This window comes from Manacus vitellinus, unplaced genomic scaffold (assembly GCF_001715985.3).
Source record: "Manacus vitellinus isolate BGI_N305 unplaced genomic scaffold, ASM171598v3 scaffold_3_pilon, whole genome shotgun sequence".
In the NCBI taxonomy this organism is placed as follows: Eukaryota; Metazoa; Chordata; class Aves; order Passeriformes; family Pipridae; genus Manacus; species Manacus vitellinus.
The window spans coordinates 47,129,750-47,147,780 of NW_021940535.1; the positions used below are offsets into that span (position 1 = coordinate 47,129,750).

At 40.0% G+C, this 18,031-nt stretch overlaps 1 protein-coding gene across 3 annotated transcripts in view; it reads right to left on the bottom strand.

Annotated features, from left to right (window-relative positions):
- The window catches only part of DNAJB6 (DnaJ heat shock protein family (Hsp40) member B6), a 59,812-nt gene that overhangs the window by 16,112 nt on the left and 25,669 nt on the right, over positions 1-18,031 (bottom strand). For all 3 annotated transcript variants that reach the window (XM_029961836.1, XM_029961835.1, XM_018075352.2), the window contains exons 7-8: positions 17,466-17,610; positions 15,369-15,439 (exon numbers count right to left, since the gene is read on the bottom strand). In XM_029961836.1, coding sequence (XP_029817696.1) covers positions 15,369-15,439; positions 17,466-17,610 — 216 coding nt within the window. The remainder of the gene's footprint in view (positions 1-15,368; positions 15,440-17,465; positions 17,611-18,031) is intronic.

The window sequence follows — 18,031 nt, forward strand, 5'->3', positions numbered from 1 at the left end:
AAGTCCTGGGAAAAAACAAGGGTGTGGGATTTGGGAAAAAGGACAGATTGATGGGGCGCCTCTTGCAGTGCTATTTCTGTCCCGGGAGGGCATGGCTGCAGTACGTCCAGTGTCCGGGAAAGGGCAGGGCTCAATGCTTTCTGCTCAACACACATAGCAAACCTCTGCCCTTCTGGCTTTAAAAACTGGCAATGGGACTTGCTCCTTTTATTTTTGCCCTCGTATTCAGCTGCTCCAGTGCCAGCTCACACTGTTCCTGCCCAGCCATACCCGTGTGGCACAGACCCAGGGCAAGGAGAGCCCCATGCTGGGTTCGCTCACCCTCCCTGCCCCGCAGCAGCTCCCTTAGAAAGCTCAACCTTTTGAATTTTGTTTTTCTTTTTTATCCATCTGGATTTTACTTGCCACCCCCGTACACGCCCGAGAACCCCACTGTATCCCGCGTTCAGCCCAGCGTGTACCAACATGAATCCTGCATTCCTGGCACATCCCAGGCTACCTCAACACAACATTTCAACACAAAGATGCCCCAATCTGCAATGAATTGGGAAAATTAAAGGAGTTTTTAGCACATGCTAAATACAACAGTCCTGCAAAGGGGTACTTTGACAGGAAATGTGGTTGTGCTCAGTGGCTCCTGGGGATCAATGGCTACAGCCACTCCTGTCCAACCAAGGTCAGGTGGCACCGATCTCTGGAGCATGGCATAGAAAGGGGAGCTGCTGGGAGAGACTGGAGTTACCTCATTGCTGCCAAAACTTACTCATCAGAAGATCTTTTAAAGCTAAAGGAATGGTCCTACATTATCTCTGAGGCCAGAGAGGAGGACAGGCTGAGCACATCCTGCCTATTACAGTATTTTGCTTCTGTGGAAGCACATCAGGGCATCCATATAGATTAGACTAATTGCTCTCATCTTAAAGATCTGGGATGTAGGAAATGGCAGGAGGTAATACGAATCCCCACGTTTCCAGCAAGCAGAGAGATGACCCCATTTGCATGCTGACGCTCAAAGTGAATTTAATTAATTTTATAAGGCTTTATCACACAGGGGTGTTTTACTCGTTTCTGCAACAATTTTGAAAGGAAATAAAGAACAAGGAATAAGCTTCACAGCTTGACACATATAAATACAAATTATGAAGATTTCAAGCTCAGAGTTTAAACAAATGGACCTGATTTTTAAACAGCAATTGAGATTACTTAAAAGATGATGCTTTCTGCACTTTTCAGGGTCATGTCAGAGGTCTACCCCAGTTTCCTGCAAGTCTCATTGTACACCACTACATTGCAGACCCCCTTAAAAACCTGCACCAGGGGCTCCTACTCTCAGGGTTTCTCTCCCCAACAAACGCCTTTCACAACATGTAGCTGAGATGGAGCTCAGACCACTGTACCTGCCTCTTACATGGCCCCTCTTCCTCCAGAATTGGTATAATTGACATGAAAATTCTTGATTTGGTTTGATATTTACAAGGGCAGATAGTGACAGGAGAAGGGGGAATGGCTTCAAACTGAAGGAGGGCAGGTTTAGATTAAATATTAGGAAGAAATACTTTACTGTGAGGGTGGTGAGGCACTGGAACAGGTTGCCTAGAGAAGATGTGGATGTCCCATCCCTGGGAGTGTTCAAGGCTGGGTGGGACTTTGAGCAACCTGCTCTAGTGGAGGTGTCCCTGCCCATGGCAGTGGGTTGGAACTGGATGGTCTTTAAGGTCCCTTCCAACCCAAACCATCCTATGATTACATGAAACAGAGCCTTTTTTTTTCATCTCAATTATATTTCAACCTCAGACAGAAATCCCCGTGCATTTCGTCTCTACCATGAAGAAGCTACGCAGATCAAGTTTCACTTTGAAATTGTATTTGAAGTGCAAACCAAAATCCTACTGAGGGGAAAAAAAAAAGAACTGGCCCTTATAATGAAACTTAATACTCACTACTGGAGGAAAAAATGAATAAACAAAAATTTCACAGCACAACTACGTGTAGCCCTGCCAGGCCCTCCACTACATACCCAGACACAAGGTGCCTTCCACCGGTGCTTCCTCTCTCCTTGTGCCTGAGCAGAGCCCTGGAGACCTTCGCATCTCTCACACTCATTCTCCAGAACCTCCCAGTGCCAGACAAAACAGCTCCTTCACTGGCCCCACAGACAAAACTTTGCTTCTTGCTTTCAGCCCTCCTAGCAGTTACCACCACCAGGTCAAGCAAAATTGGCTTCTAATTAGAAAACTCTTCAGACAGCAAAAGCAGAGAAAAAGTGTTCTTCTACTTTCATAACAAACTCTTTATCTTCATAACTCTTAAAAACTAACGAGCTAAAGTATCAAGACGTCATCTTATATTCCCATTAGTGCTCACTAAAAGAGCATCTTCAAACAGTTCTGAGCAAGCCCTAATTTGTAAATTACACAGTTGTGTTACATATTTTTCCATTGATTTTGAGCTTTAAGCCAGTCTTGAAAATCTCAACGCACAGCAAACCAAGATTACCGTAAAAGAAAGATACGTAAAGAAAAAGCCAGGCAGTTAAATTTAAAACGAAAAGAATCTCATGAGTGACTTCAGAAAAATGTGATGAATGACTTCCCCAGCTGTTTTGTCAACACTTCCATAGTAATTTGGCAAAAGCACAAAATCACCAAGTTTATATTTTCATCAAATGGCCATTAGTGCCGTTGAAATCTCACAGACGCGAGACAGTAAGAGCAAGCTCCACCTTTTATATTCCACTGTCCACACTTTTCAGGTTAATCATTTGAAAACTATTCTCCCTCCTACCCTGAGCCTTAAATACGACATGAAGGTTCTGGCACTGAGGGTTTCACTTATTAATTACAAAAAAAAAAGAGATACCCGCCCTCTCCAATTACACCCCCCAATGTGCAATTTATTCCTGATCCACCCTCCCTGCATTACTAGGACTAGGGCAAGCAAATCCCATCTCCCAGTGCCTGCACACATCCCTGATTTAAGTTACAGAGCTCCAGAGACCATCATCTTTTAAGTGACCCCTAAAACAACACATGCCCGTAGAAATAGGACATCTCTTCTGACAGCTCAATAGGTTTCAAAGTGTTTCATGAACCTTCACCACAAAACTCAGTCCTGTTTCTGACATCTTCCTGATGACAGGAAGTGATTAGTTGCTGTTCAATTTTTGATGCGCTAATGAGAAGTCTGAATTTTTAAAAAATAGTGTTTCAAGTTGACATTCAATACTAATTTTGACTAAATACTCTAATTATGAACTTGTATAGTGGCCTTAAAGGAGACACAACTCTCAAGCTGCACCATTTTTGTTGTTCGGCATCTCCAATCCATCAGGGAACTCTCAAAGTTTCCAAACACTCTTCCCACCCACAGTCAAGATCTTCAGCCTGTGCCTTAAAACCCACCATAGTTTAGAAATGCAACAACTAATTCTTCAAATCCTATCAATAACTGAATGTTTATAAATGCAAATGTAGGCACACACATAAACACATATATTTAAATACACAAAAAGAAATTGTTCTGTGTATGCTGCTCAAACTGAAGTTCTTACCAAAATGGGCAATAATGAGAGCACAGAAATCAACATTTTCTCAATTAAAAAAAAAAAACAAACACCAAACCAGGAACATGACTACCATCCAACACTAACAATACTTACAATTCTCCTTTGTGCCTGGGAACAGTATCGTCAGTCAGTTTATATGCTCCTTCTGCAGAGGAGATCCAGTGGGAGCAGGGAACATTTTACCAAGAGAGCTTTGTGAGTTTTGGAAACAGAAGGAGCGTTTCAGAGGAGACATTAATACCTGCCTGGTGCACCCATTTATCCCAAGGAAGGTCACCCCAGACTTGCCAGTGCCCAGAGCAATGGCTGTTCCCATCCTACGATGCTGGCAGTGGCACCATTCCACCATCTCCTCTTTTAACACATCTCGAGATCCATGGGATAGAGCACCAAGGACAATAACAACCATTTCCAACCACAACCTCTGGGGCTAAAGCAAAAAAAGGGGGACCAGTATTTAAAAGCTACCACAAGGGCAGAGAAACTGGAGGGCTCTGCACTCCAGAAGGGTGCAAAGCACACCGGAATGTCCACTAGTTCTTGGTGGAGAGGTGGATGAGCCCTTGGAAGGGGTGCACCTACCAAAGCTGCACAACAGAACAACAACTTGACACTTGAAGTTTCCTTAACGAGCTTTTGCTTAAAATTACCCAGTGTAAGGATGTACCCACATCTCCTGTAATTCTGTAAGGCAGGGAAAGCCTTTCCAAACATTTCAGTGACTATCTGTCAGCCGGCTCATTATACCATGGTATAAATATTTGAAAAACTTTAAAAGCAAATCATCAAACATGCAGGTTTAAGCTGTTTAAACACAGATGACTTTGTACTACTGGCAGCCCAAAGAGCAGCACCCAGCAGAGCTACTCCACCTCCTCTTCCCTGAACACCAGCAAACTCGGAACCTTCTCAGAAACACTTGCCAAGAGTTTTACTAAGTTTGAAGATGTCAAACTTCATTTACACTACAGTGTTTCTCCTTGGCCTTGTGAATAATAATTGTTCCCTTTGCAGAGTTGAAAATGTCCTGCAGTCAGCACTGTGACAACAAAAGGAAACCTAGAACAGACACACAACAGGTAGGGCTGACGCTCACCTACATTGTTACCATGCAAGTCGGTGATTGACATGAACAGTCCCAGACTTTGCACATTTGAGAACACTTCATCACTTTCCAGTTACAATTCTGACCTTGCCTGAACTGTTCGTATTGGACACAGCCTGCTATCCCTACAGAAACAATCTCCTTTTACAGTAATATTTAAAAACACTAAATAAAAGAATCATCAACTGTTTTTCTAAGAAAAAATTTGCTTAGTCAAGACTGAAGACTGGACTGGAAACAGAATTACAGCTGGCAAGGCAGTGACATCACCTTCCAGGAGATGGAATCTGTTTGTAAAAGCCTTCAAAGCACTGAATTTCACTTGAGAAGATACATCTCTAAATAAAACCACACTGTTGTAACACAAATATATGGACATTGATGACAGTTCAGCAAGGACCTGAATGTGTCCACCTCTATCCCAATTTCAACTGAAAATACGGAAGACCTACATTTTAAGGGAAGATTAGCCAGAACTGTCACAAAAATAGAAAACCCAAGAGGCTTTGACCTCTGTTAACAATTTTTCATCTAACCTACATTAAAGCTGCACTTCAAGTTGAGAGCTTGGCCCTGTGCCACTTACAGGTCCATACTCAACACCAGAGACACCAGCAATTTGGGAAATTTTGTCACCACACCCAGAAAATACAGCAGTGAACTGAACCCAGAGCCCAGCACGAACAAAGGGCTGGCTTTTGGTTTCAAGAGAAGCTGGGAGGCACAACGCAAAACCCTACTCCCCCTGCAAACAGCGCTTATAAAAGAAGTTTCCGCTCTCGGAAACTATTCTGTCCAGGGCAACAAGCACCTCCCCTGCAACAGAGCACCCAGCATGGGCCTGCACTTGGCTGTTGTGATTTATTCTACAAAAAGGGTTACCAGGGATGTAGTCATCATCCCCTATAAACATTTCAGGAGCAAAGCACACACGTGATCTCAGAGCAAGTGCTGGAGGAGGGGGAAGAGTGGAAACCACGTAAAAGTAATCAATTCATCTTATGATCTCGATTTTGTTCATCAAGAAGAGCAAGGAGGTTTAAACACCTGCATCTTCTCAGAAAAATGTTTTATTTCCCTGAGCTGAGCTTCTTGTTTAAGGAGTGACTACAAGAAGCACCTTCTCGATTAGTCACTGCATTAGAAAGCACTTAAAAGTCACTTTCTGTTCTGTAACACTTTTCAAGACAGAGTTATATATAATAAATAAATTACTAATCGCTAAAAAATGCTATTGGTGGGCTTCAGGACAAATTACACTACTTTCTTTTAACCTTTTTCAACAGGGCATTCTTCCAATTCTTTCGGGCAAATACTTTCAAGAGGGATCAAAAGTAGGGCAATAGCAATGTTTCAAAAATATTTTAGAAATTGTTTAGACACTCCTCCCCTTGCAATAGATCCTGCAATTTATATACCATATAGTAGTAGCTGAAATTGATATAACACCTCAAAAATATGAATATGCATAATAAAATACACATCATTTTCTTCTTACTTAATAGTGGTAAAAACAATCACCTACTCATCATTTTCTGCCTGCTTCTCAAAAGAAATCACTGTATCTAGCCTAGGAACACCTGGTGATGTCTCTTCCAGTGATGTAACAGGGGACTCGAGCTGTACAGCAAACAACACTGAATTTTCTAACTGAAAAATATTTTCTAACTGAATTAAGTTCCACGCAGAATGCAACTCAAAGCTTTGAAGGTTCTTGGAAAATATGGATAAAACTGATAGACTCGGTTTGCTTTGACAAGTTACAGCTCTGATACACTTAAAAAACCAACTAGTTTTGCAGCAGTTTACTGCTAATGAGCAGTCAATACACACAAGGTGCACGTTGGCTACACTTTGCAAACTACAGAAATATTTCTGTCCGAGCCTTCTTTTAAGCCAGAAAAGGGCAGAGCAGTACAGCACGTACACTTGTTTGCTTTTCCATTAACAAGATTCCTTGTGTCACTACAGCTGGCCATGTCCACACTGGTGGCTGGCAAAAGCCTTACACTTTTTTATTACTTGCAGAGAAAGAAGACTGCACAAAGGCTATTTTAAGATCAGAATACTTAGCTCTCAAAATACGGTTAATTTGACCATTGAAGAACTAAGACTTTGTTCCAGAGTTCCAGCACTCTCCAAGCAGGATACCTTCCCCAGAAAGTTTGGAAGGTCCTTAAGAGATACCAAGACTCTACCATACAACAGCTTACATTTCGGTTTTGTTCCAAAACTGTGTTTGATGGCTGTATGACCCAAGTGCTGCTGAGTTATAATTCTAGGAATTTGCCTTTCCTCAAATTTCTCTTTGAAATAAACTTAAAAATGCAGGCCTGGGTATATACAAAACCCAAAAAAGCATCCACAGACAGTTTTTTCACACATATAAGCCCTGTGGGACGCTTCTCTGGCTATTCCCTGTAGAACTATTTTTCTGACATATTGAAGTCTTAGGCATTTAGCACACTAGTAAAAGTGATTTAATTAACAAAAATCCAGTTTTTTTCATCATAGTCACTCAAAATTCAAAACGCACATATTGCTACCCACGTAAGATTACCCATTAAAAATAAAAACTTTACATTGTTAAAATGTTGCCCAGATTTAAGAAAATGAACAGTTCATTCTGCCATGGGAATCTTCGATGTGTCATTAACAAGAGACCTCCTAATCTTCATCTCAGGAGCTGAAACTAGGCTGTCTCGAACTCTGCAGGCTGTTGTTGGTGAGAAGACAGGAGATATACAAGGGCTCACAGTAATGCAAATTTCAAATCAAATTCCCTGGGACAGTCATCACAGACCTCGCCCTGGTTCCTCCTCTTCACTTAACACACAACTTGTTCACTACAGTCAAGCAACTTACCTGCACAGATCCAGAATGTCTTCTCCCACATGAAGTCCACTCTTGGTACCTACACATCCCAAACTGGATGCTCTAGGGCAAGAGTCATCAAGGTTGCCCCAGGTGCACGTGGTGTTGTCTCCTCTCTTCCCAGCTCCCCTGCTTCCTCGGCACCTCCCGAGACACAAGGTGGTCCCCACATCACCAAAGCGTCCCCCAGCCTCAAAACCATGGTCAGAGAATATGACATGTGCATTAACATTGACACATCAGGAAGGAAAGGGAAGAAGCCAAGACACAGACCATGAAGGAAGGCCTGAAGGAGCACTGTGCTCTGTTGCATCTCGGTCTGTGCCCCAGGCTCCCAAGCTTCCACTACTTCTCTGTAAAGCCTAAACACTCCCTCCTCACTATAAGATATTTTTCGAAAAGCCGGTCTTTTTAAGACACTGAAAGCCAGAGAAACTACTGCTCTTGGCAGGTTCTTCCAACAGTTAATCATCCATGTGTTAAAAATGTATGTTTATCTTCTCATTTGAATTTGTCTAGCCTGATACAAATATTTATACTCTTCTTCCAAACAAGGAGACCTTTAATATGCACAGTTTTTTCTTTCTGGTGTACACATTTTTTTAGAATCAAAGTGGAATTTGGCACACCATCCTCAGGCTGCAGAAGCACCTCCCTTGCCTGCGCTGGAAGGGAAACAAGACTCCAGAGCAGCCCAGAGCCTGGGCCAGCAGGGAACAGGCAGGGTGAAGAGGAGACAAGGCAAATGCCCACCCCTCCTGCATTCACTGGGACAACTCGTGATCGTGTTTCCCTGATAAGAAAGGCAAACACCAAAGGAAGAAAAAAGCCCTTGAAATTTATGTCAATAGTGCAAAACAGGGTGCATTGTTTTCCTGCTTCTCCAACCCCAGAAAAGATGGTTGGGAGCACTAGAGGTGTTTAACAGAAGAAACATTTTGGTGGTTGTCCTAACTCTGAAGGTGAATCTCCCTAAGAAAAAAATCTTCCACCTCTTTGCACTCACTCAGGAGCTCAGTCAAAAACCGAGGGCAGGAGGTCTGTGAACACTACTCGTGTTTGCACGCAACACCAGGCACACCCAAAACAGCTCTAAGCGAATTTCTAGCCCTCTATTGCTCTCCTGGATAGCCAGCTCCCAGTTTGTGTAGCACAGATGAATAATGAATGCTCCTTCCTTACTGAAGTGCAGTACATTCGGTGATAAGGACCTGCCCGTATTTCCCATAAGCCCCAGTAGTAAGAAATGTATACGTTGAGATTAGAGATTAATTCTGGGGGGGGTGTGAGTGACTACTTAGCAGGGCATGTCCAAATAACTAAAAGCACCAAAGTGCCTTCTGATGAGAGGCAGTGTTACTACAGAAAGCCTGGCCAGGGTCCTCTGAAGACAAAAGGCTCAGTCCTCCGACTGGCTAAGAGAGGCTGCAGGAAAGGCCGAGCCTTGGCCATGGGAGTTTTCTCCCTTTTCCTCCAGAAATACTTTCCTAGAGAAGTTCAAAGCAATTTTGGTCTAGCTCCTCCTGGAAGAATGACAGAGACGGACACTAAAGGATGTGCTCTTTCACAAAAGCAAAGCTCAGTACACCATTGTTGAGTATGACAGATATCGCAACAGGATGAAAAATTCAGATTTAGTTTCTGTGAAGAGCAAAAGGCAGCCTCCAACTACATGTCAAGGAAAGAAGTTTGCCAGAGGTGGCTGTGGTGACAGTTATGCAAACGTGTGATAAATTAGCAAGTTAATCTTACTTCATATATTACTGACAAAGATTAACATAGACACGACATTTATTTCTGGAGGGAAACCGAAAGACTGATGGGGCTGCCCAGCTTCTCGACCAGATGTCTCAAAGCCTCTGCAGACCTATGACTGTTGATTTTTTTTCTGGGAGGTAAACTCCCCTCCTGGACCACAGTTCAATCAAGCTTATGATGGCAACCAGGATAGAAGATTCCAGAGCTACTGCTTTGCATCTTCAGGTGGCTCAGTAACACCTCCAAGTAACTCCAATTACAGATACAGCCAAAATAATTCTCTCTTCTGGCCATCAGGAATATGTGTTCCAGAAAATGAATTTTATGACCCGTCACCTAAGCTGGATTCATCTCCCATACTAGTAACTCAAATAAATTTACAAATAAGAAACAATGTAAAAGATTTCATAGTTGACTTTTAACAGTCAAGAAAAGGAGGAACTGAAGCCTTCCGAAGGAACTGTCATTTGTCATACCACTTAAGAGACTGGCATCCTTACTTGAGTTGTTACAAACCAGGTGTATTTAATCTCAGAATTAACGTTCAGGTGTCTGAAAGGATTCATCCCTATTTCCTGGTAAACATGGCACCTACAGGTTTGGTTTTTCCCCCATTTTTTTATGAAATTCATTTGAAGTTGGCTGCATTGAAAAGAATAGCTGAAAGAGCTCTCATCTGTGATTCAGTAGTAAGGATAAATTATAGGGCAAAGTAAAGTTTTAAGAGTTATTACTGGAAGCCTCTAAAAATCTATTTTCTTGATTGTCAATTTTAAGTCAAGCTCAAAAATGATCTATTTTTAGTGAGTTTAAAATGAACCCAATATGCTGCAAAAGCTGACATTATTGTAAAAGCCAGAAAACTAAAGACACAATTCTACTTAATAGCATCCTTCTAATAGAACGCTTTACTTCTCAATTAAATATACTTTAATCCCCACCATGACATTTCCAAGCTGGGATCTTCTCAGGCAGAAGTCTTCCGCTTCCTTTATTTAGAAGGTAATTAGCACTCAGGCCATCAGTGCAATCTGTCTCACACCAGGACATCCCAGCTTTCAGAACTGGGCACTATCACATCCAAGCTGCTGCACATCTTTTGGCCACGGTGAGCATGACAGGGCACAGGGTACTCGTGTGGGTTTTTGATTAACTTTCTACCAGCTGTTGTGAGTAAGATAACACCTAACGCAGCACTGAATCTGCCAGAACAGAGTTTTTAAAGTTCCAGTGAGAGTGAATCAGCAGTCAGCTTGCACAGGTTCAGGGTATGGCTCTGATCATCATGGGATTTTAATTATTTCTTTTTTTTTAATCTGACAGCATCATCTCGAATGTGAGGTTCACTGTTTTGTGACGGTATGACCTGTGTAGCAGAGTATAAACCATCCACCTTCCGCTCTAACCTTTCAGGAGTGCACTTCACTCAACAACCAACTCTAGCCATTTTTTCCAAAACCAAAGCAGACCAAGAAATAAACCCACTAGAATTATAAACTCAAAATATAGTTTGCAATGCTCACAAAGTAAACATGCTTCATTCCAACACTTGCAACGAACGGACTATTTCAGCATTTCATGAGGAAGCTAAGAAGTTCTGTACCTAAGACAACCACTTGAAGACAAGCAATAACAACAAACCCAAACTGTTTGAGTACTATGTCAAGCAAGGCTGTGGTCACAATTCAATCCCAAAGTAAACAAGACCAGAGGCAGCAGACAGTACAAACAAGCTTTCTTTTCTTATGTGACAAAAAGGCAAAGTTTCAGAGTTTGGTTACTGCTGACTGGCAGATTACAGACGTCCATATTGCCACTACCCTGTGAGAACACCGTGACTTGTAAATAAGCCTAAACACCAAGACATCCAAAAATCACAACCAAAGAGGCAGGTTTTCCAAAAGACCTAAGAAATGTTTCCACAAAAAGGTTAACAAGTATTCTATTAATAAGTTAAAGCTTTGCACTAACACTGAGTACATCTCAAAGATTCTCTGACCATGAGCATCAGACAGCTACAGCATTCACTTTGCAACACAACCACCTTTAGAAACACTGTCCTGTTACCACCACAGATTAAACTCAGGCAAAATGGGTAATAAGCTCACTTCTCAAACAGAATGCAAACAGATTAATTAATAAAACTCACATTTCCAAAAATAAAAAATAAAATATAACTTTATCACTGGACCATCTCAGAGATGTTCTGAAACATAGCACAGTTAAATACAAAAGACAAACCTCGTTACACCTGACACCAAAACGCTGAAGGCAAAGAAACAAAACAGCCAAACACAAACACTGACAAGAGAAATACAAAACCCTTGGGCTTAGAGATGATGCGTTTTTAAGTCTTTAAGTCTTTTACAATCTTGTTTTCAGCATTCTCACTCAGTTCATCAGTTAATCACAAGTTGATACAACATCCATCTTACAAATGCTATGTACACGTGCTCTGCAGAGCAGCTTTGTCCCCTATACCACAGGACAGTGCCTCTGATTCTCAACAAAGAAGGTACTGTGAGAACTGAGAACATCAAGGGCTGCAGCCATTTTAAAATGTGAAGCATTCTAAGGCAAACTCCCAAACTTGTTCAGTAAAGCTGAGTGAAAGGGGTAGGTGCCATGCAATCCAAAGAGAAACTTGAGTTAGTGTAATGCACTGAAATTACTGCCATGCACAAGGGATCAAAAAGAGGTTGCACCAGAAGAAAGCATTACAAAGTTATTGTGTCCAATGAACTTTGAAGCAGAGCATGAAAGAGTAAATGGCTTAGCAGGTTCAAAAACTCCATCTTAGTTTTTCCAAACAACTGGAGGAAGCTCAATTTAAATGGGATGGTGTCCCTAAATATTCAAAATTAACCCCTCATGTGTGAAGAAATGGCACTTTTAATCCAACAGTACTTGGTTTTGAAACCTGCCTCATCCCACCATAGATTTGATGCTTAGCATTTGCTAGAATTAAGAACTTTTTCTTTTATTAAGTATTTTGTACTATTTTGGCCAAAACTGAAGTTTAAGGAAATTTGCTGTCCTTGATGATCCATCACTTCTAATGAGCAGGTCTTGTATATCCATGCAAATTACATATTAGAAAGGAACAACATAAAATTTTTTCAAAGTAATGTAGTAAGTGGGTTTTCAAGAGAAAATAATTCAGCAGAAGAAATTCTGAATATATAATACATACTAGGAAGAATTTTAAATGACTTGACAATAAACAGAATGCAGATTTATTTTGTGTTTTAAAAATGAAGCTGGATGCAATAAGTTGCATCAAAAAAAGGAGTTGGATGTGGTGTTATTTCAAAAAACCAACTTATTTCCTGCGTACTGAAAGAGATGGAGACCATTCGGTTTAGGTCAAGTGTAAAGGAGTCTTTTACATCTGGAACTCGAACTGCCAGTCCAATGATATACTTGGACCAAGACCACATATCCACCCAGATCAACCCCCAGCCTATACAAAGGCTGGTGTGTGGGTATCTCACTACTGCAGGAATCTCTACTGCCTAATTCTGCCTTCTGCTGACTCATTCCTTGTGTTTTGACAGTTTCTCTTTCTACCAAGAAAGTGCAGCACTGCCATTTTAGTGCCACGTTTTGTCCAGCTCTGACAACCAGTTTCAGGGATCCAAGGGCAGAACAGATCTTTGCTGTCCAAAAGCACCAGATCCTGAGCACATTTACAGCACTCAAAGATCTCATCCTGGAACCCTGGTGTGACCTGTTTGTGTGTAACACTGTGAGAAGGACCACACTTTTCTAGGCAAGAAGATCTAAGACAAGCACGTGGATACCAATTTAAGACTAGCAGCTGTGCCACCCTAAATGTGTTCTTAACCTGAGTGACGTAATTTAAATGTTAAAGATGATGACCTGGGATTAAACTAGAAGGTGAAGTTTGGCAGTTTAATGTAAAACCTATGGATGTCCACAAGAAGGCATTCAAACTCAACTCCAGATTGTCCTAATTTTATTTGACTTGGTTAATCAATTTTGAAGCACTTTTTACAGTTTACATAATTTAAAGGAGCACACTGTGTCCTATAAATATAAATTAACATTTTTAATAACTCAAGACATCACAACAAAGCCAGATTTTAAAATAAATTGCCTGTTTAGTTATCTGGATCAAGAAGTAACATACATGGGGAAGGAAAAAACAGCATTAACAAGAAAACACTACTTAGTTCTAAACTGAGTTTGTGCTTCTACATCAAAAACACAACACTGAAGTAAGAGAAACTCTGCGAAGAACTTGGAAAGATACATAACTTCTTTAGTCCCAAAACCAAATCACATATTTATTTCTTCTTCTACATGTTATTTTGTTTGGCTCCATCAAATTAGCATTAATGGTAGAGGGACAAAAGTACAATATACTAACTTTGCTACAAATACGTATTCTGTTGTAGCAGTTTGTTAGCTTGTTGGTTTGGCTTAAGTTGAAATGGTTTTCCTTCATAAAAAACAAGAGCAAACTTTTTCAATGTATTTAATAATCAACACACATTTGTTAGTACAAAGCAGATGGTGTTCAGCATGAAGGCATTAGGTGATCATTTGAAAACACCATGCTTTTTTTTTTTTTGTCTTTTTTAAACACTAAGCCACCCTGAAGAGTTTTGTGAAAGCCAGATGTTCAAAGCTGGTGCACAGATGAAAACTGCACATCCATGATTTATGCACAGAACTACCCAGAGCCTGGCAGCTGTTAACAAGTGCCATTAGTTACTCACATGCTTTCTCAGTGACACACCGAAATCAAGTCATCTTCCACTAAACTTTGAAAATCTGGTTTTAGCTACAAATGAACATTTTGCTTCGCTCCATTAATTTAACAAAGGGCATTAATCCACCTCTTGATTTTTGGTTGAGGACTAAAAATAAGAGTGAGATACTATAATGCCAATAATGTAGTACAAATCTTCAAAGTAATTATTATTTGATCACAAAATGACAAAAAAATCTTATTTAGAAAGACTCTTTTTGAGGCTTATTATTGATTTCCTGTGTATTTATGTTCAGTATGGATTACTTTTTGAAGCAATCTCAGAACTTAAAACTTTAGAAAACGTTTTTAAGCCTAGACCTAAATACTTGCATACTAGGGTAAAAGATGGAGTTAGAGAGTCAGCCCCTGAATGCTTCTAAAAAAATAAGTGCTTCAAATACAGGTTTAGAAAAGAAATTAAAAATCATGTTTTCAGTCACACTGGAGAAAACATCTGCAAAGAAAAAAGGCCCTCATCCTTAAGACTGAAGAAAAAGATGGTAAGAAAAAAAAAAAAAAAGCACCGTTTTCCCAAGTTGCCCAAATCACACACAGACACAAGAAGGTTACAAATGCCATTCATGAAAGAATGCACCACAAACATCAGCATTTATTCATTTTGAATTTTTTTTTAGCAAATGACAAAAGACTCAGCTCACTGGCTTCACTTTTGTTTACCTTTTGCTTACATTACACATTTAAACATTTGTCAAAACTTACTAAGTTGTCTGCATTCATGCACAACTAGAAAACATCCTTAATTTATTTAAACCAGAAATGCATTACCAGAAATGTATTAACATTGTTCACTACTAAACATTTAAAAAAAAAAAAAAAAAGTTGAAATTATTAAAAAGGTTATCCTGGAACTTTTAACTTCACAGCAGACTTAAAACTACTAATTGGCTCACATTTCAAATTGGAAAAAGCAAGATTCATGCTAGTGTTAGTGTACATCTCGCCCTAGCACTACTGAAGGATCATGGTTCACCTTGATCACAGATAAGAAAAGAAAAGTGCATACAGAAGTTTACAACAATTTTAAGGACAAAAAATGGTCCAATTGATGTGGTCCCAACAATTAACTCAAAAGTCTATGACAAATACGAGCTTCCGTGAGCTACTTATACTACTTAAGATTGAGTACCGATATACAGAAAGTTGAATTCGTTTGAAATCTTCAAAAAATGTTCCTGTCAATCCTCAAATGGTGGCTGTTATAGCTTAAAATTTCTGTTAAATGCGTGCGTTGAATTACTTGTTATCCAAGCGTAGCTGCTCCTTACCATTTATTGTTAGCGACCTTAACTGGCCATCTTCTTCAACTTCTACTCTCTCTTGTCCATTCTCAATAATCCTGCAGGACAAAAACACCATCAGTCATTTTAAAGCACTGCAAGCAGTTTCAAATACACACCAGACCTTGGTTTTAGATAAGGAACTATAACAGAGCTATAACTATAACACAACTGCCGTTGTCAAGCTTTTGTATTTAGCAGCGCAGGAGCTGCAGCCAGGAACCATCTGCATTTTCCCACCAATACTGCTTATTTACAGCAGGAAAATGGTGTTCTGGAAGCTGGAATCCTCCAGTTTGTAGAGTCCACAGTTACAGCTGCCACCTCATACACTGTCACAGTTGTCCTGACACTGTACTCTTACCTAGTACTAAATATTTTGACAGATCAACTGCACAATCTTGACATTGCATTTAGTCCCTACCTGTTTGTTAAATGCATAATATTCTAGATACAATCACAATTTTGCACAATGTAAGGCACGCTAGACAGTCTTTAACCCACTTTTCATTTTATCAGAGCAAGTAATTTGTAGACCTCCTATACACCAAGTTTATGACCATCATGTATGGTCCAAAATTCAAGTATCCCTGATTGGAAAAAAGGACTATTAAAGAGCTTTGTGGGTTTGGGGTTTTTATCCTTCTTTGTTTTAGAAATGGGAAGACAAGGAATGTTTAAATTATTTTAATCATACTTAATTTATGCCTAAATTTTAGCCATCTGGGAATTCTCCCCTTGTGATTCAAATGAGGAAACCACACAGATGAATACAAAACTTTCTGGAGATCAGACTTGTTGAAGAGAATACACCCATATTAAAAACAGAGGGAACAGCTTCTTGCCTGAAGCAAAATATTACTCAGAGAAGATTTCCACTGGATATGTTGGGATATGAATCTTCTTTAGACTCAGCTGCTTTGTGGGCAGATATTCCACAAAGCAAGAGGATTTCTCAGAGATAGTAACTGTGTCTTCCTAGACGTGGTTAACCACATTTCTTGCTTCTCCCCTCACTTCCTAGACATGGTAACAAAGATATGACAGCAGCATACCTGATATAGTCTATTTTTTAATATTAAAACAAACTTTTGCATAAACACTTTCTTTGGTCTCTCTCACATGGCACAACTCCCTCAAAACTTTTGAGGCAGTTTTCAGATTTTTCTGGAATACACTCACAGAAAAATATCATGACCACACCAGCATGTGATGACAGAGGCTGCTTTCAAGTGGTCAAGATGACAGGATCTCTTCAGTACAACAGGACACAGAAGAGCCTTGCACTTTAAAATATGGGACACAAGTTACCAGACAAAAAAAAAATTTGTCCTTCCTTGCTTTTCCATTACTTTTTATTAAATACTGAAATTACATTTAACTACTTGTTCAGTACTCCTATAATTTACTGATCATGATGTTCCATTTAGGTTATTCTATAGCTAAAAAGATTCGGGTTTGCCAAATGCAATGATTGCCCCATCACAAGCATGAAATAGCCAGAAGCTCCACTGTGTTATTAATACTTGAAAGTTCATTTTCCAACAAACAGGAACATTTTTCTCCAAAGCAAGCTTCAGTTGCTTATTTCACGTAACAGACAGAAGAAAATTACTACAAAGACTTCACTCAAACACTACCAATGAAAGCAAACTAGAGCAGATGTCAGGAAAAACTCTTTCATAATGTCTGCGAAATTAAAAGTCCTCCCAAACCCCAGCTAAAAGCTTCACAATCAGCAGAAACCTTCCAGAAGTTCAAGGTGACTGGGCAGACAGTAGACAAGGACCACAACAAAAGATGCAGCACTACACAGGATGTTCTGAAGGCTTATAAGACCTCCAGCTACAGCGTTAAGCAACTCAATAATGCCAAGAAGAGTGAGAGAATCCAATACAGCATTTCAAAATGTTTTCAAGCAAAGAAATCCAAGTAATATAATGAACAGAACAACAAAAGTAAAAAAAATACATACATGTATCACTAAATGTATGTGTGCAAAGATATAGTATATTTATATGCATGTAATTATAGCTATTTAAGTCTCTGCATATAGTTTCATAGAAATATATTTATATCTCTTACCTCTTTGTAGTAATTTTTCTGCCATTAACTATTTTAGTTGAGGTTGATACTGATTTGAAGTTGCCCATCCCGCCACCACCAAATGACGAAGAGGAGAACGACGAAGTAATGCCCCCATGTCCCAGAGAACCAAATGAAGTAAAACCTATTGGAAAAGAAGGCATTTGACTAAAAATGTACTTTTGCATGACTGTGGGATCCAAATTTCTCATCCCTTCAGACTACATCCTAGTTTCAGGATGCCCTCGGTTGCATCAACACAGCAGCAGTGACTAGATGTTATTAAACATCAGTGTGAGAATAAAAACTTGACTCTGGTCCCATCTATTTCTCTCATATGGACCCACAGGTCAAGTTCCAAATGCACAGCATTGTCCAAAAACCATTTGTCAACTCTTCCCCTGAAAAGGCATTCAAGCTTGTCTACTGAACTCAACCATTCCCCTTTCTCTCCACTCAGGGTAAAGGCAGCAACTCTAATGAATCTGATCATCTGCTTTAATGCAGGTGTTGGGATGCCCTGAGCTGGCAGACAGAACTAGTCTTATATCAGTAACACCCCAAAT